Source organism: Bactrocera dorsalis, chromosome 6 (genome assembly GCF_023373825.1).
Source record: "Bactrocera dorsalis isolate Fly_Bdor chromosome 6, ASM2337382v1, whole genome shotgun sequence".
Lineage (NCBI taxonomy): Eukaryota > Metazoa > Arthropoda > Insecta > Diptera > Tephritidae > Bactrocera > Bactrocera dorsalis.
The window spans coordinates 6,692,945-6,714,339 of NC_064308.1; the positions used below are offsets into that span (position 1 = coordinate 6,692,945).

General features: G+C 39.2%; 2 protein-coding genes across 2 annotated transcripts in view; one reads left to right on the forward strand and one right to left on the reverse strand.

The window, feature by feature from the left end:
• The window catches only part of LOC125779127 (uncharacterized), a 41,109-nt gene extending 27,672 nt beyond the window's left edge, over nucleotides 1-13,437 (reverse strand). The window contains exons 1-2 of the mRNA XM_049459719.1: nucleotides 12,552-13,437; nucleotides 8,528-12,486 (exon numbers count right to left, since the gene is read on the reverse strand). Of these exons, the coding sequence (XP_049315676.1) occupies nucleotides 11,269-12,486; nucleotides 12,552-12,566 (1,233 nt within the window). The 5' untranslated portion in view covers nucleotides 12,567-13,437 and the 3' untranslated portion in view covers nucleotides 8,528-11,268. The remainder of the gene's footprint in view (nucleotides 1-8,527; nucleotides 12,487-12,551) is intronic.
• Nucleotides 13,438-18,429: 4,992 nt separating this feature from the next.
• LOC125779136 (uncharacterized) overlaps nucleotides 18,430-21,395 on the forward strand; it is a 153,076-nt gene continuing 150,110 nt past the window's right edge. The window contains exon 1 of the mRNA XM_049459767.1: nucleotides 18,430-19,594. Coding sequence (XP_049315724.1) covers nucleotides 18,430-19,515 — 1,086 coding nt within the window. The 3' untranslated portion in view covers nucleotides 19,516-19,594. The remainder of the gene's footprint in view (nucleotides 19,595-21,395) is intronic.

A 21,395-nucleotide genomic window follows, 5' to 3' on the forward strand; every position in this document is an offset into this window, starting at 1 on the left:
GTAACTATGGGCAGCGTTATTACCCCTCACAAAATAATTACGATTCAAACAATAGGGTACATGCTAGTAATCCTCAGCCTTCTTTTCCAACACAACAACGTTTTTGGGGAAATAATAGTAGAATGAATAATAATAATAACCCACAACAATCATCACGAAATAGCTATTCACAACAGAGTAGGAATAGCAATAGAAGTGAAAGACCTGTGCCCATGGAAGTAGACCATATGGATTACAATCAGGGCGAAAATTTTCGGTCACCAGCCCGGGGGAGAAGCTACCAATAGTAAAACTAACTATAGGTAGAAATAGTTTGAAGTGTTTATTCGACACCGGTTCAACAATTTCAGTTTTAAATAATAAAGTAGATTTTGGATTTAGGGAAAATAAATTAGAAAATCCCATTAAATTAAAAACAATGAGTGGTGAATTTTTCATTACTGAAGAAGTGAAAACTCCCTTGCCTACGGAATTCAATAGTAAAAACTTCGTGCATTGGCATTTAACACCATTTTTTAATAGAAAATTCGACTACTTAATAGGGCAGAATATTTTGAGACCATTAAATGCAATAATTAATTTTGAAAAAAATTACATTTATATTAATGGCAATAAAATTCAAATTTTAAATCCATGCCCGTTTGTTAAGGAAGAAATTCATTTAATTGAACCAATTGAGGAAGACTTTTCAGTTCTAGAAAGGCCCGATATGAATACTCTAGAAAGGAAAATGTTAAAGGAAATACTACGGAAAAATAATGACCTTATATTTAGAGAAAATGAACAGCTAACCCATGCTCATGAAGTACAACATGAAATCGTTACAACAACTGAAAAGCCTGTATATTCAAAAATTTATAAATACCCTCAAATACTCGAAGAGGAGATAACCAAACAAATTAAAGAAATGCTGGACAAGGGAATAATTAAAGAAAGCTGCTCCCCATACAATTCACCACTTTGGATTGTCCCAAAGAAAATGGATAATTCTGGTAAAAAGAAATGGAGAATAGTAATAGATTACAGGGCTCGAAATGAAATAACTATATCTGATAAATTCCCAATTCCAAATACAGATAGCATATCTGGAAAATTAGGTCAAGCAACATATTTTACGACAATTGAACTAGCCAAAGGTTTCCATCAAATTCTTATAAAAGGATGTGATAGGAAAAAAACTGCATTTTCTACACCGTTAGGTCATTATGAATTCATAAGAATGCCATTTGGTCTAAAGAACGGCCCAGCCACTTTCCAAAGATTAATGAACTCTGTCTTAAGAGAATACATTAATAAAATATGCGTTGTTTATTTAGCTGAAATTCTCATATTTAGTTCCTCTCTTCAAGAACACAAGAAAGTATAGAAAACGTTTTTAAAAAATTAAGAGAACACAGTTTAAAAATTCAAATCGATAAATGCAATTTTTTTGCTAAGACTAATGAATATCTTGGTCACATTTTAACTACAGAAGGATTTAAACCGAATCCTAATAAAATAGAAGCAATTCAAAAATTAAAGCTTCCTGAAACAGTGAAGCAAATTAAATCTTTCTTAGGAGTAACAGGATATTATAGGAAATTCATTAAAGATTACGCTAAAATTGCTATTGGCATGACAAAATTTCTTAAAAAGGGAGTTCGTATTAATATTAAAGATCAACAATTTATAGCCGCTTTTTATACACTAAAAAGACTTTTGGTTAACGATCCAATATTAAAATATCCCAATTTCGAAAAGAAATTTAAAGTTGCAACTGATGCTAGCAATTTTGCAATTGGTGCCGTATTAATGCAAGATAGCCATCCCATTTGCTATGCTAGCAGGACACTTAATGAACACGAGAAGAAATATAGCACAACAGAAAAGGAACTCTTAGCCATCGTTTGGGCAGTTAATTATTTTAGACCCTACATTTATGGTAAGCAATTCGATCTTTTAACAGATCATTTACCACTTAAGTGGTTACAAACAAAATATAAAGGAAAAGACATAACCTCGATTACAAAGGTGGCTTCTGAAACTTGGAGAATACGATATATGTATTCAATATATAAAAGGCAAAGAAAATACATTGGCCGACTTTCTTAGCAGATTAGATGTAGATTCTGGAGAAATCTTCCTCATAAATCAAACTTCTGAAGAAGATGATAACATGAGTACAGCAGCTTCAATTCACTTTCAAGTAGAAGAATTAGATGACCATATCCCTACACTTGAATCTGTCATCAATCGTTTTCAGACTCAAATTATTTTATGTGAACATAAAGTATGAGACGCTGAAAAAATAGGTAAAAATCTTAAGATTTACATAAGCCAAGATGACATTAATAGCGAATACATGGTAGACATCTTAAGGACACATGGTAAAACTAAAAAAGCGGGAATTTTTCAGAAATAGCTGACTCCGAATACAACAAAATTCAACTAAAATTAATCGAAATATTTGGCAATAGTAAAAAATTCTTTAAATGTTTATTTCATGCCAAAGACTTGTCAGATGAAACAGAGGCATATCGGTACATTTCAAAGTACCACAAATATGAAACTGGGCATGCTGGCATAAATGAAAATTATAATGGTTTAAAACACCTTATATATATTAAAAAACTAAAAGAGTTAATACAAAAATATATAAACAATTGCGGTATATGTAATAAAGTAAAGTATGACAGAAATCCGTTGAAACCTAAGTTTCACATAACACAAACCCCTACTGAAATTAATGATATTGTTCATGTTGATACTTTTACACTCGTAAAGCAAACTTTTATGACAACTATAGATAAATTCTCAAAATTTGCAATGGCATTGCCTTTGGAAAACAGAACTAGTTTGACTCTTGTTGAAAAACTTAGACAATATGTTTCTATTAAAGGAAAGCCAAGAAAAATTATAGATGATAATGGATTTAATAACGTTAATGTTAAGGATTTTTTTAACATAGAAAATATAGAGGTTCATTTTACCAAGCCAAATAGTCAAACAGGGAATTCGGATATAGAATGTTTTCATAATACTATTAGCGAAAAACTTAGATTTGCTGAATTAGAATATAGGACTCTCTCAGTTCAAGAAAAAATGTTTAGATGTATGGAATTTAATAACAAATCGAATTATTCGGTAATTAAGGAAAGACCAATGTACATAGAAAATGGGAAAGTAAATAAAGAAATAATATTCAAAAAATTAAAATAAACAAAAGAAAACAATATTAAAAAACTTAATGAAAAAAGAGGAAATGTTGCAATAAATAAAGAAGAAGCATTTGTTAAGAATTATGTGGCAGTACGTCATAAGAACGCACCACGATATAGGAAGCTTAAACTAGATAATGTACATATAACGACGACGACGTAAAGGAGGAACTCATCCGGAACTTCGGGGTAAAGGAGAGGTACAGGAGTCTGTACCACCAGGCAATCAACGTTAAGCACTACAATGTAAGTGAATATTTTGTAAAATTAAGGGATATTTTAGATAAAACTAATATTAAGTACGAATTTGATTGTGAGAAACCCATAGCCTTTTCACCGGAAGCCAACGAGCCATTTTTTCTAAAAACCTTCTTAAACGGAATTAGTCCTCATTTGTCCTCCATAATTTTGAGTAGGGATATTAGAAAACTAAGGGAAGCTTTTTATTGCTTAGAGGATACTGGATTAATCCAGCAAAATAAAAATAAATATAGTAACTATGGGCAGCGTTATTACCCCTCACAAAATAATTACGATTCCAACAATAGAGTAGGGGAAGGTGGGGAATGTTGGGCCACGTTTTGATTTCGGTTAAAAAGTCACATAAAAGTTATTTTTTGTGAAAATTCCAAAGCATGGATTTGTAGTGCGAGTCGTAACCTTCCGTTTGATAACATTGGTTTGATAAAATTCTACAAAAATTTAAAAGTTATAGCCATTGGCGCAAAAAACCTGATTTTGCGATTTTGAAAAAAACTATAAAAAATAAGAGTTTATTGTAACTAAAACTATAAAAAATAGGAATTCATTGTCAACTTCTGGTTCAAGAGTATGTCTGCATCTGTATAGTTCTCTGAAAAAAAGAAATATAATAAAACTAATTCAAATATAGAAATAAATCTTTCATGGTATAATCTAAAGCAATTTCTGGTCCCGTTTGGAATGCAGAGATGAACGTTACATTTTGCACAAAAGTATCTGGAATATCCTTTGCATCCTGGTACTTTACATATACGTTTTACAGGTGTATACTCAGGCCAATGTTGAATACCATCGAAACGAATCGAACCTGAAGGTGCCCTTTCATATGAAGGTCTTGATTTCGAAGTTGATGGAGTGCTAGAAAGGTCTAAGTCCTCCGATTGCTTGGGTCTTCCTCTTTTCCGTGCGACACTTTGAACTGTCGCCAATGCCAGCAATCCATCAACTACATCATTCCGGAACGCTAATAAATCCATTTGATCTTTCTTTCTTATGTTATTACTTTCGCAGTCATTGTGATATTCTAACCAAGAAATGCATACTGCTAAGTCCAGAAAATGGTCGAAAACTCTAAGGGTCCACTTTTTTGTCCGAATAGAAATTCGATACAAAGATAGCAAAAAGTCCATCTTGTCGACTCCTCCCATATATTTATTATACACAAAGCTGGTATTTCAGTAGCACTAGCCCAGTACATTTGTAATCGAGGATATCCGATTGTTCCAATAATGATTTCCAATCCCATTAATGTCAGGATCTCTTGATTTGTTGCCTGAACAATAGTGTCAATAAAATCATATGGAAAATACTTTAGAAAATATGAAACAGGAGTTTTCACATCTTGCATTGGATAACTTTCTGAAAATCCTGAGGTTGGAGTATTCCATTCTGCCTTTGCCCATCTATATGAAATAATTTTTTTGAATACATCCAAATTTTTCTCAAATTGATCAGAATTCCTATCCGGATTATTTAACTCTTCGATCAAGAAGGCATTGTTATTTCTATCATTTAAAGTTTGCAATAGTGACTCCAAAACACCATTTTCTTCTTCTTCCTCATCATCAAAATCAGATATATCTGAGTTATCAAAACTAATTAAAATATTTTCTATTTCTTCGGTGTTTAGTTTATTAGGCATTGTCAACACGTCTAGTCAGTATGAACTTATTCAACAGAGTAAAAAATTTCCTTTGGGAAAAATCTTTGCCATATGGCATAGTATGAAATAAAAAAAATCGGGAAGCTCTATTGAACTATATTTCGGATCTAATTTTTTCCTAAAATACTAAAGCAATGTTTATCTACTAAATTAATTACAAAAATCTAACAAATTTACAGTTTTATTTAACAAAATATATACAAGTATAACATGTTCTTTTTTTGCAAATTGTGAATCTCACGAGGAGCGCTTGTTCTCTGAAACATAACAATGTGTAGGGTCCATCAATCAATTTTTTTTTAAATTTATTTATAGATAACACTTCAAAGAAAAATACGGGAGGATGGAGTCATGTGTAGAAGTTCACGCAAGTGAGGAAAGTTCTCTGATCGCCATTCACTTGGGAGTGGCCAGAAACGATTCTTTTACATATGACTCAAGCAGCTCACGACTTCCGGTCTTTGACCAAGTATCCTCTGGGTAGCCTAAGAACATCCGTTTGAAGGCGAGCTAAAGTGAGAAGGCGAAACATCCCCTGCATAGGGTTGTGCGCTGGGTTTGGGACCCGCCACGTAAAAAACACCCCCCATGAAAAGAAAAAAACAGCCTCGGACGAGAGACCCCCCTTTTGATGACGAACACGGCAAACGAAACAAGGACTATGATTTGAGGGCATGCACCTGGAATGTCCGGTCCCTTAATTTGGGAAGGTGCCGTTGCCCAGCTGGTAGATGTCCTCGTAAAGGTAAAGGCTGACATCACCGCCGTCCAAGAAATGCGATGGACGGGACAAGGACAGAGACGAGTAGGTCCTTGTGACATTTACTACAGTGGCCATATAAAGGAGCGCAAGTTTGGTGTGGGATTCGTGGTGGGAGAGAGACTCCGTCGCCGAGTACTATCATTCACTCCGGTGAACAATCCGCATCAAAGCGAGGTTCTTCAACATATCGCTGATTTGCGCTCACGCCCGACGAAAGAGAAGGACGATGTGACCAAATATGCTTTTTATGAGTGCTTGGAGCGCACTTATGAAAGATGCCCCCGCCACGATGTTAAAATCGTGCTTGGCGACTTCAACGCCAGGGTGGGCAAAGAAGGTATCTTTGGCACTATAGTCGGTAAATTCAGCCTCCACGAGGAAACATCCCCAAATGGGTTGAGGCTGATCGACTTCGCCGGGGGGGGGAGAAGATACATCAAGCTACCTGGCTGTCTCCGGATCGAAAAACCACCAACCAGATCGATCATGTTGTGATAGACGGAAGACACGTCTCCAGTGTTTTAGATGTGCGTGCGCTCCGAGGTCCTAACATCGACTCGGACTACTATATTGTTGCAGCCAAAATTCGCACCCGCTTCTGTGCAGCAAAAAACGCACGCCAACAAACACAAGGAAGGTTCGACGTCGAGAAGCTGCAATCACAACAGACAGCCGAAAGATTTTCTACTCGGCTTGCACTCCTGCTCTCTGAGAGCACTCGTCAACAACTCGGTATAAGGGAACTGTGGGACGGCATTTCAAACTCCTTACGTACAGCTGCAACCGAAACCATTGGTTTTCGGAAAGTGCAAAAGAACAGCTGGTACGACGAGGAGTGCCGTGTCGCAGCGGAGAGAAAACAGGCTGCCTACCTCGCAACGTTACGATCGACCACAACACGTGCGGGATGGGATAGATACCAAGAATTGAAGAGGGAAGCGAGACGAATTTGCAGACAGAAGAAGAAAGAGGCCGAAATGCGTGAGTACAAACAGCTTGATAAGCTGGCCGACAGGGGTAATGCTCGAAAATTGTACGAAAAAATGCGGCGGCTTACAGAAGGTTTCAAGACCGGAGCATACTCTTGTAGAACCCCCAAAGGTGATCTAGCCAACGATGCGCAGAGCATACTTAGATTATGGAGGGAACACTTCTCCAGCCTGCTGAATGGCAGTGAACGCATAACACCAGGAGAAGGCGAACCCGATTCCCCAATCGATGACGATGGAGCAGACGTTCCATTACCCGGCCATGAAGAAGTTCGAAGAGCAATTGGCCGCCTGAAGAACAACAAAGCGGCAGGGGCCGACGGATTGCCGGCCGAGCTATTCATACACGGCGGCGAAGAGCTGATAAGGAGCATGCATCAGCTTCTTTGTAAAATATGGTCGGACGAAAGCATGCCCAACGATTGGAATCTAAGCGTGCTATGCCCAATCCATAAAAAAGGAGATCCCACAATCTGCGCCAACTACCGACGGATTAGCCTCCTCAACATTGCATATAAGGTTCTATCGAGCGTATTGTGTGAAAGATTAAAGCCCACCGTCAACAAACTGATTGGACCTTATCAGTGTGGCTTCAGACCTGGTAAATCAACAACCGACCAGATATTCACCATGCGCCAAATCTTGGAAAAGACCCGTGAAAGGAGAATCGACACTCACCACCTATTCGTCGATTTCAAAGCTGCTTTCGACAGCACGAAAAGGAGCTGCCTTTATGCCGCGATGTCTGAATTTGGTATCCCCGCAAAACTAATACGGCTGTGTACACTGACGCTGACCAACACGAAAACCTCCGTCAGGATCGGGAAGGACCTCTCCGAGCCGTTCGTTACCAAACGAGGTTTCAGACAAGACAACTCTCTATCGTGCGACTTTTTCAATCTGCTGCTGGAGAAAATAATTCGAGCTGCAGAACCGAATCGAGCAGGTACAATCTTTTATAAGAGTGTACAGCTGCTGGCGTATGCCGATGAGATTGATATCATCGGTCTCAACACCCGCGCCGTCAGTTCTGCTTTCTCCAGACTGAACAAGGAAGCAACGCAAATGGGTCTGGCAGTGAACGAGGGCAAGACGAAATATCTCCTGTCATCAAACAAACAGTCATCGCACTCGCGTCTTGGCCCCCACGTCACTATTGACAGTCATAACTTTGAAGTTGTAGATAATTTCGTCTATTTAGAAACCAGCGTTAACACCACCAACAATGTCAGCCTGGAAATCCAACGCAGGATTACTCTTGCCAACAGGTGCTACTTCGGACTGAGTAGGCAATTGAAAAGTAAAGTCCTCTCTCGACGAACAAAAGCCAAACTCTATAAGACGCTCATAATTCCCGTCCTGCTATATGGTGCAGAGGCTTGGACGATGACAACAACCGATGAGTCGACGTTGCGAGTTTTCGAGAGAAAAGTTCTGCGAAAGATTTATGGTCCTTTGCGCGTTGGCCACGGCGAATATCACATTCGATGGAACGATGAGCTGTACGAGATATACGACGACATTGACATAGTTCAGCGAATTAAAAGACAGCGGCTACGCTGGCTAGGTCATGTTGTCCGGATGGATGAAAACACTCCAGCTCTGAAAGTGTTCGACGCAGTACCCGCCGCGGGAAGCAGAGGAAGAGGAAGACCTCCACTCCGTTGGAAGGACCAAGTGGAGAAGGACCTGGCTTCGCTTGGAATATCCAATTGGCGCCACGTAGCGAAAAGAAGAAACGACTGGCGCGCTGTTGTTGACTCGGCTATAATCGCGTAAACGGTGTCTACGCCAGTAAAGAAGAAGAAGAATAAAAAAAGTGTACCCACACACATTATGACCTAAAATGGGCTTCAAGAAGTGGCTATGCCATATGGCATAGAATCACAGAAAGGGTTAATTATTTTAGACCCTACATTTATGGTAGGCAATTCGATCTTTTAACAGATCATTTACCACTTAAGTGGTTACAAACAAAATATAAAGGAAAAGACATAACCTCGATTACAAAGGTGGCTTCTGAAACTTGGAGAATACGATATATGTATTCAATATATAAAAGGCAAAGAAAATACATTGGCCGACTTTCTTAGCAGATTAGATGTAGATTCTGGAGAAATCTTCCTCATAAATCAAACTTCTGAAGAAGATGATAACATGAGTACAGCAGCTACAATTCACTCTCAAGTAGAAGAATTAGATGACCATATCCCTACACTTGAATCTGTCATCAATCGTTTTCAGACTCAAATTATTTTATGTGAACATAAAGTATGAGACGCTGAAAAAATAGGTAAAAATCTTAAGATTTACATAAGCCAAGATGACATTAATAGCGAATACATGGTAGACATCTTAAGGACACATGGTAAAACTAAAAAAGCGGGAATTTTTTCAGAAATAGCTGACTCCGAATACAACAAAGTTCAACTAAAATTAATCGAAAAATTTGGCAATAGTAAAAAATTCTTTAAATGTTTATTTCATGCCAAAGACTTGTCAGATGAAACAGAGGCATATCGGTACATTTCAAAGTACCACAAATATGAAACTGGGCATGCTGGCATAAATGAAAATTATAATGGTTTAAAACACCTTATATATATTAAAAAACTAAAAGAGTTAATACAAAAATATATAAACAATTGCGGTATATGTAATAAAGTAAAGTATGACAGAAATCCGTTGAAACCTAAGTTTCACATAACACAAACCCCTACTGAAATTAATGATATTGTTCATGTTGATACTTTTACACTCGTAAAGCAAACTTTTATGACAACTATAGATAAATTCTCAAAATTTGCAATGGCATTGCCTTTGGAAAACAGAACTAGTTTGACTCTTGTTGAAAAACTTAGACAATATGTTTCTATTAAAGGAAAGCCAAGAAAAATTATAGATGATAATGGATTTAATAACGTTAATGTTAAGGATTTTTTTAACATAGAAAATATAGAGGTTCATTTTACCAAGCCAAATAGTCAAACAGGGAATTCGGATATAGAATGTTTTCATAATACTATTAGCGAAAAACTTAGATTTGCTGAATTAGAATATAGGACTCTCTCAGTTCAAGAAAAAATGTTTAGATGTATGGAATTTAATAACAAATCGAATTATTCGGTAATTAAGGAAAGACCAATGTACATAGAAAATGGGAAAGTAAATAAAGAAATAATATTCAAAAAATTAAAATAAACAAAAGAAAACAATATTAAAAAACTTAATGAAAAAAGAGAAAATGTTGCAATAAATAAAGAAGAAGCATTTGTTAAGAATTATGTGGCAGTACGTCATAAGAACGCACCACGATATAGGAAGCTTAAACTAGATAATGTACATATAACGACGACGACGTAAAGGAGGAACTCATCCGGAACTTCGGGGTAAAGGAGAGCTACAGGAGTCTGTACCACCAGGCAATCAACGTTAAGCACTACAATGTAAGTGACTATTTTGTAAAATTAAGGAATATTTTAGATAAAACTAATATTAAGTACGAATTTGATTGTGAGAAACTCATAGCCTTTTTACCGGAAGCCAACGAGCCATTTTTTCTAAAAACCTTCTTGAACGGAATTAGTCCTCATTTGTCCTCCATAATTTTGAGTAGGGATGTTAGAAAACTAAGGGAAGCTTTTTATTGCTTAGAGGATACTGGATTAATTCAGCAAAATAAAAATAAATATAGTAACTATGGGCAGCGTTATTACCCCTCACAAAATAATTACGATTCAAACAATAGGGTAGGGGAAGATGGGGAATGTTGGGCCACGTTTTGATTTCGGTTAAAAAGTCACATAAAAGTTATTTTTTGTTAAAATTCCAAAGCAAGAATTTGTAGTGCGAGTCGTAACCTTCCCTTTGATAACATTGGTTTGATAAAATTCTACAAAAAAAAATAAAAAAAATCGATTAAAACAAGATTGTTACCGGTGAAAAACGTTTATTTATCAATGGAAATGAAAGAGAGAAAAATAGGAATTGGCGAAAAAAATTATTCCGACTCGCAGTGGATGCAGGTGTAAGTGTTCGGGTTCGTTCCGGCACATTTCAAGTGAACCCCTCGATCACAAACGATGCAATGAGCCGTGTTTTGACGATTCTCGTGCTTCGGCATCTTTTTCTTGCAAATCGTGCAAAAATCGAAGTCCTCTTCGATGTCGGTTTCGGTCGGAGACGGGCTTCTCTTCCTTGGCGTCTTCGATTTGCCACGGCCTTTTTGCTTCTTGGCTGCTGGTTCATCGGCTGCCTTCGTCAATTTTTGCCGCTTTTTTCGGCCTTGTCACGCAGATCTGCGACAACCTCAGGCGATGTCAAAATCATTGACTTCATTGTCTTGCGGCCACGTTTTGATTTCGGCGCAGGTGTGCCCAATTTCAACGAGCCAACCTATTTCAATGCATCACGGAGCTGTGGAGCCGAAACAAGAGACAACGACGATGATGCAGCACCACTTGTTGAAGCTGGGGAACTTGTCGATGCCTCCGACGTTGACACCTCCTCATTCGCAGCAGTCACAATGGCATCACCAGAGGCAAGAACTCGACGTTGGTTGTCGGCGTCTTTCTCTTCGTCACCGAATAAATTTTCGCCGCTCAGTTCCGAAGCGACAAAGTCAACTTCAGTGAAAATTTGCGGGTTGAACAGGTAGATGCCAGTTGTTCGGAAGCCGGATTTGATGGTTTTCGGCGTTAACATAACATCGAGGCACTGGTCGACAAGGGGCGGCACATGATGCAGATCGAAAGTGACACCAATGTTGGACTTTTTCCATGCATCATGCTTCACGGTCATCATGCCTTTAAATGGTGTAAATACCGCGACATCTAGCGGCTGCATTATATGCGTGCATTTCGGCGGAAAAGACAGCAACGTGATGCCATGATCCAACGCCAAATCTATCGCCTCGATCGATAAATGCGAACCGTGGTTGTCCAGCAGCAACATGGTTGGCGAATCGGCATTAGCACCGGTGTGCTTGATGAAATGACGCATGAATTGAGGGAATACGTCAGAGTTCATGTAACCAGAACCGTTCGCAACACCAACAGCGCCATGACTCGCATGAGTCATAAAAATCTCTTTCATGTTGACTCGGGGAAAGAGGAAGAATGGCGGTATAGACTGGACACTAGCGCTGACGGCCAAAGCCAAAGACACATTGGTGCCTTTTTCGGCAGATGTTGATGAGCCGACCTGCTTTTGTCCTTTGCGCGCGATGGTTTTGACAGATCTAGTTGGCACGGTCGGGCACCCGGTTTCATCCATGTTCCATATTCGGTGAGGTTCAAACGGCGTCTTACCGAGAACGGATGAAAGGTTGGCAAAGAATGCATCGACATTCTCTTTGCTGAATCGCTTCGCACGGCTCTGGCTTACTTGCTCTGGTGTTCGCAGTGACAAATTTTTGTGGCGTTTCATGAACGCCAACTGCCAATCCTTACTCGCCTGTTGATTGTCGTTCCATGGATCCGGATATGACGCGCCAACTTTCCGAGCAAATTCATACGCGAGCTTACGAAGTTCCATCAAACTAATTCCATAGTTGATGTCGCCTGCCTGGAGAATGTAGCTTATCAGCGCCTTCTCTTGTTCGATGTTGAAGATCTGAAATAAAAAAAAAATTATTTATTATTCGATGAAAGAAACAGAAAGAAACCAGCAGAACTCACTGTTTTTGTGCCCATCGCGTGCTTTCAGACAGCAAATTCTTCATTACATCGGCATTGACAGTAGTAACGTCGATGCTAGCACCATCAAATGCTGCAATATAACGCATCAGGTTGGTCCTCGGAATTTTGTGTGCCGTCGCAGATTGTCGAACGCTGTTGTGATGTATTTTCACCGACTTGATCGCCTCCAAAATGTTGTCGAAATCAACAATTTTCTCTTGTTTGGGATAGTACCGCGGCATAATGACTAAAAAAAATTTTTCGGAGCACGAAACTATCAGGAAATGTTGAAAAACTATTGTGTTGTTGAAATTCTGCACGAAAAATCACTTATACACGTCAAATATATGAAGTTAGCATGTCAAATGTAAAAAACTATGTGGCCCGAGATTCCCCAAACGCTCACATTTGCAAAATGGCGGTGGATAATGAACACAATGTAAATTCGTGCAAAATTTCTTTTGTGTGTCGAAGGCTAAAGGCTCAACTAATATTATAAACATATTTACCTGGATGAATTTATTGGAAAATGTGAAAAAAATCAACTGTACACAGAGTTGAAAAAAAAACCTTCGGAGTGTCGAATTTCTTAATAGCAATAGAAGTGAAAGACCTGTGCCCATGGAAGTAGACCATATCGCTCATTTGCTGCAAGACCGGCATAATTCAAAAAACGTGATTTTTGAGTTAATGCTGCAGAATTGTTCGTTATATCATACTTCATGTTGAGTGAAAAATTCATATGCATACCTCTTATATGCTCCGCTTGAGAAGAGGTGTAAGGTTGGAGTCACCGTATAAGGTTGTAGTAAGTTGAAAACTTTAAACGCGTTTTCTGGCGAATCGATTTTTTTGACTTATGCCGGTCTTGCAGCAAATGAGCGATATGGATTACAATCAGGGCGAAAAGGAGGAGCTACCAATAGTAAAACTAACTATAGGTAGAAATAGATTGAAGTGTTTATTCGTCACCGGTTCAACAATTTCAGTTTTAAATAATAAAGTAGATTTAGGATTTAGGAAAAATAAATTAGAAAATCCCATTAAACTAAAAACAATGAGTGGTGAATTTTTCATTACTTAAGAAGTAAAAACTCCCTTGCCTACGGAATTCAATAGTGAAAACTTCGTGCATTGGCATTTAACACCATTTTTTAATAGAAAATTCGACTGCTTAATAGGGCAGAATATTTTGAGACCATTAAATGCAATAATTAATTTTGAAAAAAATTACATTTATATTAATGGCAATAAAATTCATTTTTTAAATCCATTTAAACCAATTGAGAAAGACTTTTCAGTCCTAGAAAGGCCCGATATGAATACTGTAGAAAGGAAAATGTTAAAGGAAATACTACGGAAAAATAATGACCGTTACAACAACTGAAAAGCCTGTATATTCAAAAATTTATAAATACCCTCAAATACTCGAAGAGGAGATAACCAAACAAATTAAAGAAATGCTGGACCAGGGAATAATTAAAGAAAGCTGCTCCCCATACAATTCACCACTTTGGATTGTCCCAAAGAAAATGGATAATTCTGGTAAAAAGAAATGGAGAATAGTAATAGATTACAGGGCTCGAAATGAAATAACTATATCTGATAAATTCCCAATTCCAAATACAGATAGCATATCTGGAAAATTAGGTCAAGCAACATATTTTACGACAATTGATCTAGCCAAAGGTTTCCATCAAATTCTTATAAAAGGATGTGTTAGGAAAAAAACTGCATTTTCTACACCGTTAGGTCATTATGAATTCATAAGAATGCCATTTGGTCTAAAGAACGGCCCAGCCACTTTCCATAGATTAATGAACTCTGTTTTAAGAGAATACATTATTAAAACATGCGTTGTTTATTTAGATGACATTCTCATATTTAGTTCCTCTCTTCAAGAACACAAGGAAAATATAGAAAAAGTTTTTAAAAAATTAAGAGAACACAGTTTAAAAATTCAAATCGATAAATGCAATTTTTTTGCTAAGACTAATGAATATCTTGGTCACATTTTAACTACAGAAGGACTTAAACCGAATCCTAATAAAATAGAAGCAATTCAAAAACTAAAGCTTCCTGAAACAGTGAGGCAAATAAAATCTTTCTTAGGAGCAACAGGATATTATAGGAAATTCATTAAAGATTACGCTAAAATTGCTATTGGCATGACAAAATTTCTTAAAAAGGGAGTTCGTATTAATATTAAAGATCAACAATTTATAGCCGCTTTCTATACACTAAAAAGACTTTTAGTTAACGATCCAATATTAAAATATCCCTATTTCGAAAAGAAATTTAAAGTTGCAACTGATGCTAGCAATTTTGCAATTGGTGCCGTATTAATGCAAGATGGCCATCCCATTTGCTATGCTAGCAGGACACTTAATGAACACGAGAAGAAATATAGCACAACAGAAAAGGAACTCTTAGCCATCGTTTGGGCAGTTAATTATTTTAGACCCTACATTTATGGTAGGCAATTCGATCTTTTAACAGATCATTTACCACTTAAGTGGTTACAAACAAAATATAAAGGAAAAGACATAACCTCGATTACAAAGGTGGCTTCTGAAACTTGGAGAATACGATATATGTATTCAATATATAAAAGGCAAAGAAAATACATTGGCCGACTTTCTTAGCAGATTAGATGTAGATTCTGGAGAAATCTGCCTCATAAATCAAACTTCTGAAGAAGATGATAACATGAGTACAGCAGCTACAATTCACTCTCAAGTAGAAGAATTAGATGACCATATCCCTACACTTGAATCTGTCATCAATCGTTTTCAGACTCAAATTATTTTATGTGAACATAAAGTATGAGACGCTGAAAAAATAGGTAAAAATCTTAAGATTTACATAAGCCAAGATGACATTAATAGCGAATACATGGTAGACATCTTAAGGACACATGGTAAAACTAAAAAAGCGGGAATTTTTTCAGAAATAGCTGACTCCGAATACAACAAAGTTCAACTAAAATTAATCGAAATATTTGGCAATAGTAAAAAATTCTTTAAATGTTTATTTCATGCCAAAGACTTGTCAGATGAAACAGAGGCATATCGGTACATTTCAAAGTACCACAAATATGAAACTGGGCATGCAGGCATAAATGAAAATTATAATGGTTTAAAACACCTTATATATATTAAAAAACTAAAAGAGTTAATACAAAAATATATAAACAATTGCGGTATATGTAATAAAGTAAAGTATGACAGAAATCCGTTGAAACCTAAGTTTCACATAACACAAACCCCTACTGAAATTAATGATATTGTTCATGTTGATACTTTTACACTCGTAAAGCAAACTTTCATGACAACTATAGATAAATTCACAAAATTTGCAATGGCATTGCCTTTGGCAAACAGAACTAGTTTGACTCTTGTTGAAAAACTTAGACAACATGTTTTTTTTTTTTTTTTTAGGCCGTAGGGAGGGTTTAAAATGCCTTCGCACCATATAGGGATCGTCATCCTACGTGAGTGGTGAACCCACTAAAACACTCCGCCCTTCTATCATGGCATTTTTTCCCCTACCCCGGGACCGCTTTCGCATTACTTCAGGGCAAGGTTTCCAAGATGGACCCATTACAGGTCAATTTCTACTCTCCCTGCGTCCAGGGATGCCTACGATTTTGTAGCCAGCATCAAGCTATTTGGCTCGTCTTCTATTGGGAGTCCGCGTCCATATCTCTTTTTTTAGTGCGTAGAACATGTTCCACGTACGAGGCAATTATTTTCCAGTTTTCGCTGCTAGATATCATTTTGTCTAAGAGATTTTCCGCATTGAGTTCTCCTAGTTTGTTTTGTACAGTCCTTCGTGCTTCTTTCCACCGGTGGCACTTGAAAATGGTATGGTTTGCATCGTCTAGTGGTTCGTCTCCATAAATGCATGCTGGGCTTTCTGCTTTTCCCATGTTGTATAAGTATTTTCGGAAATACCCGTGACCGGACAGCATCTGCGTTATATAGTAATTTACCTCGCCGTGTTTTCTACTGTGCCACTTCTCTATTTCTTTGATCAGTTTGGCGGTCCATCTTCCTTTTCTCTCCCTTGTCCACCGATCTTGCCACAGTTCAAGAGTTTGCTTCCTCGCCTGTTGTCTTGTGGCCATGTGTATTTCTATTCCGTCTTTCTTCCATAGCCAGAGTTGTCTTCTCTCCTTTGCGAGAAGGTCTATGGGGATGACGCCGCTTATCACTAGCACTGCGGGTTCGGATACAGTGCGGTACGCCGAGGCAACTCTCAGGGCTGCTGTTCTCTGCACTTTAGCAAGCACTTTTCGTCTGTGTTCTACATTTAATGTATCGGCCCATATTTCGCTACCGTACAGTAGCACTGACTGTGTTGTGTCCATAAGTAATTTCCTTCTGCTTGCAAGTGGTCCTCCGGTGTTTGCCATGAGTTTTGATAGCGCCATTGTTATATTGGCTGACTTTTTTGCAGCGTGTTGTATTTGAGCCCAGTACGTCAATTTGTTGTCCATTCTTATTCCTAGGTATTTGAGGGTTTTCGTCGTTTTGATAGTTTCTGAATGAACTTGCATATTTACCTCCAGCGGGATATGTTTCCTAGTGAGCAGGATCAGTTCTGTTTTTTCAGCAGCTAGGCTGAGGCCGTGTGAGTCCAACCATGCCTGTGTTCGTATCATAACTTGTGTAAGTCGACGCCTGGCCATGTCGGTATTACGTGCGGTTATGACGGCGGCGATGTCGTCTGCGTAGCCATCGAGGTAGCAATCGTCAGGCATTTCAACGTTTAAAATTCCGTCGTAGATGGCATTCCATAGATCTGGTCCAAGTATTGATCCCTGCCCTGCTCCAGAGGTTATTTCCTTAGTTTGTGGGCCGTCACTCGTATCGTACAATAGTTTCCTGTCTTTAAGATAGCTTCGTATCATTTTCATCAAGTAGGGGGGCGTTTTGAAGTGACTTCCTAGTGCGTTGATCATATTTTCCCATTTCGCGCTATTGAATGCATTTCGTATGTCAATTGTTGCCAGGAGGACTATTGGCCTCGAGAAGTTGTTCTTCCGATCAGCTTCCTCCACGCTGCGCACGACGTCTTCCACAGCTCCGATGGTGGACCTTCCTGGTCTGAAGCCATGTTGTCGCTCTGATATGCCACCGGCATCGTTTATGGCGGCTATGATGCGAGGTTTCAACAGTCTTTCTAATAGCTTTCCTGCTGTATCTAGCATGCATAAAGGTCGGTATGCTGATGGTGTTCCTGGGTCTCCTTTGCCTTTGCTTATTAGGGTCAGCTGCTGCCTCTTCCATACTTCTGGGAAAATGCCCTCGTTTAGACATGCGTTATACATGGATAGCAGTAAGTGCGGACGTTCCATAGCGATTAGCTTTAACGCTTCCACTGGTATCCCATCAGGCCCAGGGGCTTTTTTGATCTTTAAAGTGTTTGCTGCCGTGTTTATTTCCTCCAAAGTGAAAGGCGGACATGAGCTCTCTTGTGTATGTTCTGGTGGGTCTCTTCCCAGATCATGGGTTGGGAACAGGGTGTTTACGATGTTCTCCATAACTGCGGCGTTTAACTCAGGGGTGGCCTGTTTTGCTCCGAGTTTTTTCATCACAATCTTGTATCCGAGACCCCACGGATTTTTGTTTATGTCGTTACGTAGCTCCTCCCATTTATCTTTCTTTGCCTTTGCTATTGCGTCTTTCAGCTCAGTTTTTGCAGCTTTATATTCCATATGCTCCTCCATTCCGTTTCTTCCTCTTTTTTTGGCTCTTGTAACGGGTGATTTTTTTGAGGTTAGGATTTTCATGCATTAGTATTTGACAGATCACGTGGGATTTCAGACATGGTGTCAAAGAGAAAGATGCTCAGTATGCTTTGACATTTCATCATGAATAGACTTACTAACGAGCAACGCTTGCAAATCATTGAATTTTATTACCAAAATCAGTGTTCGGTTCGAAATGTGTTTCGCGCTTTACGTCCGATTTATGGTCTACATAATCGACCAAGTGAGCAAACAATTAATGCGATTGTGACCAAGTTTCGCACTCAGTTTACTTTATTGGACATTAAACCAACCACACGAATGCGTACAGTGCGTACAGAAGAGAATAATGCGTCTGTTTCTGAGAGTGTGGCTGAAGACCGTGAAATGTCGATTCGTCGCCGTTCGCAGCAATTGGGTTTGTGTTATTCGACCACATGGAAGATTTTACGCAAAGATCTTGGTGTAAAACCGTATAAAATACAGCTCGTGCAAGAACTGAAGCCGAACGATCTGCCACAACGTCGAATTTTCAGTGAATGGGCCCTAGAAAAGTTGGCAGAAAATCCGCTTTTTTATCGACAAATTTTGTTCAGCGATGAGGCTCATTTCTGGTTGAATGGCTACGTAAATAAGCAAAATTGCCGCATTTGGGGTGAAGAGCAACCAGAAGCCGTTCAAGAACTGCCCATGCATCCCGAAAAATGCACTGTTTGGTGTGGTTTGTACGCTGGTGGAATCATTGGACCGTATTTTTTCAAAGATGCTGTTGGACGCAACGTTACGGTGAATGGCGATCGCTATCGTTCGATGCTAACAAACTTTTTGTTGCCAAAAATGGAAGAACTGAACTTGGTTGACATGTGGTTTCAACAAGATGGCGCTACATGCCACACAGCTCGCGATTCTATGGCCATTTTGAAGGAAAACTTCGGACAACAATTCATCTCAAGAAATGGACCCGTAAGTTGGCCACCAAGATCATGCGATTTAACGCCTTTAGACTATTTTTTGTGGGGCTACGTCAAGTCTAAAGTCTACAGAAATAAGCCAGCAACTATTCCAGCTTTGGAAGACAACATTTCCGAAGAAATTCGGGCTATTCCGGCCGAAATGCTCGAAAAAGTTGCCCAAAATTGGACTTTCCGAATGGACCACCTAAGACGCAGCCGCGGTCAACATTTAAATGAAATTATCTTCAAAAAGTAAATGTCATGAACCAATCTAACGTTTCAAATAAAGAACCGATGAGATTTTGCAAATTTTATGCGTTTTTTTTTTAAAAAAAGTTATAAAGCTCTTAAAAAATCACCCTTTATATCGTCGTCTATTGCGCAGGCAAGTTTGTCTAAGGTTTCGGATTTCGTCCGTCCACCAGTAAACTGCTTTCTTTGGATGTCCCCCTTTTATTTTGGGCATTGCTACTTTACATGCCTCGGTAATGGTGCTCAGGGTTGCTTGAACGATCAGCCTAGCTGTGCTATTTACGTGGTATTTTGGTAGGTTTTCATCTATGGCTGCGAGGAGCTTTCCCGAGTCTAGCTTGGAAGCGTTCCATTTGCGTGTTCCTCTTCTTATCTTCGTTGATGGATTTCTATCTGGACCTATGAGGTAGGATATGTATTGGTGGTCGCTACCAGTATAGTCTTCCAAAACTTTCCATTCCCGCAGCTGGTTTGCGAATCCTTCGGACACCAGCGTGATATCAGGGGTTGTGTCGTTGCATCCTGGTCTTCTGAATGTGGTTTGGGATCCGCTATTTGCGACGATAAGGCCTAATCTAGCCGCCATGTCGAGAATTTTCCGGCCCCTCGAGTTTGTAGTCGGTGTGCCCCATTCCATGGCCTTGGCGTTGAAGTCTCCGGCTATGATTAAGTGTCGGTTTCTTTGTCGTGCAGCATCCTCTATAGCATCGAGCTTTGCTTGGAAGTCTGTGATAGGGTCGCTCGGTGTCAAGTAGCAACTAATTATCGTAATGCTTTCGTTTTTTATCCAGACAAACCCATTTCCTCTCCCGCTGTTTGTTTTTCTGAAACTACTCCTTTCCGTTAACCATATTGCCGCTGTTGCTGTGGTGTCTTCTAGCCATGTTCCATCTTGCGCTATTTTGTACTGCTCGCTGATGATTGCTACCTCGGTTCCGAGTTCCAGCATGAGCTGCGGCAGGAGGTGGTCAGCCGTTTTGCTTCTGTGCATGTTACACTGTAAGATCTTCATGTTTTTGTTTTCTCAATTTGTTCGCGAGTATTTGGAGCGCTGGTCCTCACTGTGATTTCTTCATCTGCTTGCTCTAGCAGACGTCTTACGGAGGTCGTGATTTCTGCTGCGGTGGATAAGGAGTCGAGGTCTCGGATCTCAATTGTGGCTTTTTGCTTTAGCTCGCTTACAGAAGCTATACCACGTAGGTTGCTTGTGAGAGCATTTCGGAGCTCTGGTTTCGGTTTTTCTCCTTTCTTCAGTTCTAGGAGCAGGGCCCCTGATTTTGTTTTCCGTATTGCCCGGACTTCCACTTTGTCTTGGTCTGTCATGACGTGTTGTCGTATGTTTTGAAGCACCTCGGCATAGCTGCGGCCTTCTGCCGGTTTGATTAGCACTGCTTCTGGTCGAACTCTGGTTCTGGGTGCCCTTTTTTGCTTCTGGAGCTTGTCATCTGTTTGTCCTTGAGTTTGCTCTTCGCTTTGATGTCGTTTTGCCTGCTGTATCTTTTTTCCTCTTACTACGTGCCACACAGTATTTCCGGGTCCTCGCCCCCTTTTCTCTGACTCCTGTTCCATTGGACTTGGTGCCGTTCGTTTAGGAAGAGCTGTCACTGGCGTTGAAACATCGGCGTGTTCGTTGCATGCATCCAAGGACCTAATTGTGGTCGTGCGTCTCGTATCCTTTTCTGCTTTCATCCAGTTTCGGCGCAGGCTACCGATGATATCGAAGAGTTCGTCTAGCTCGGATATCCCATTTTTTACATCGGAACTTATATTCTTCTGTCTCAGCATTGCCAACTTCATCTTTTTCAGGGTAGCGCGGCACTTTAGAAGGGCTTCATCCTCTTCTGCTCTCATCTTCTGAATGAATTCTTGCCTTGGAGAGTTGTA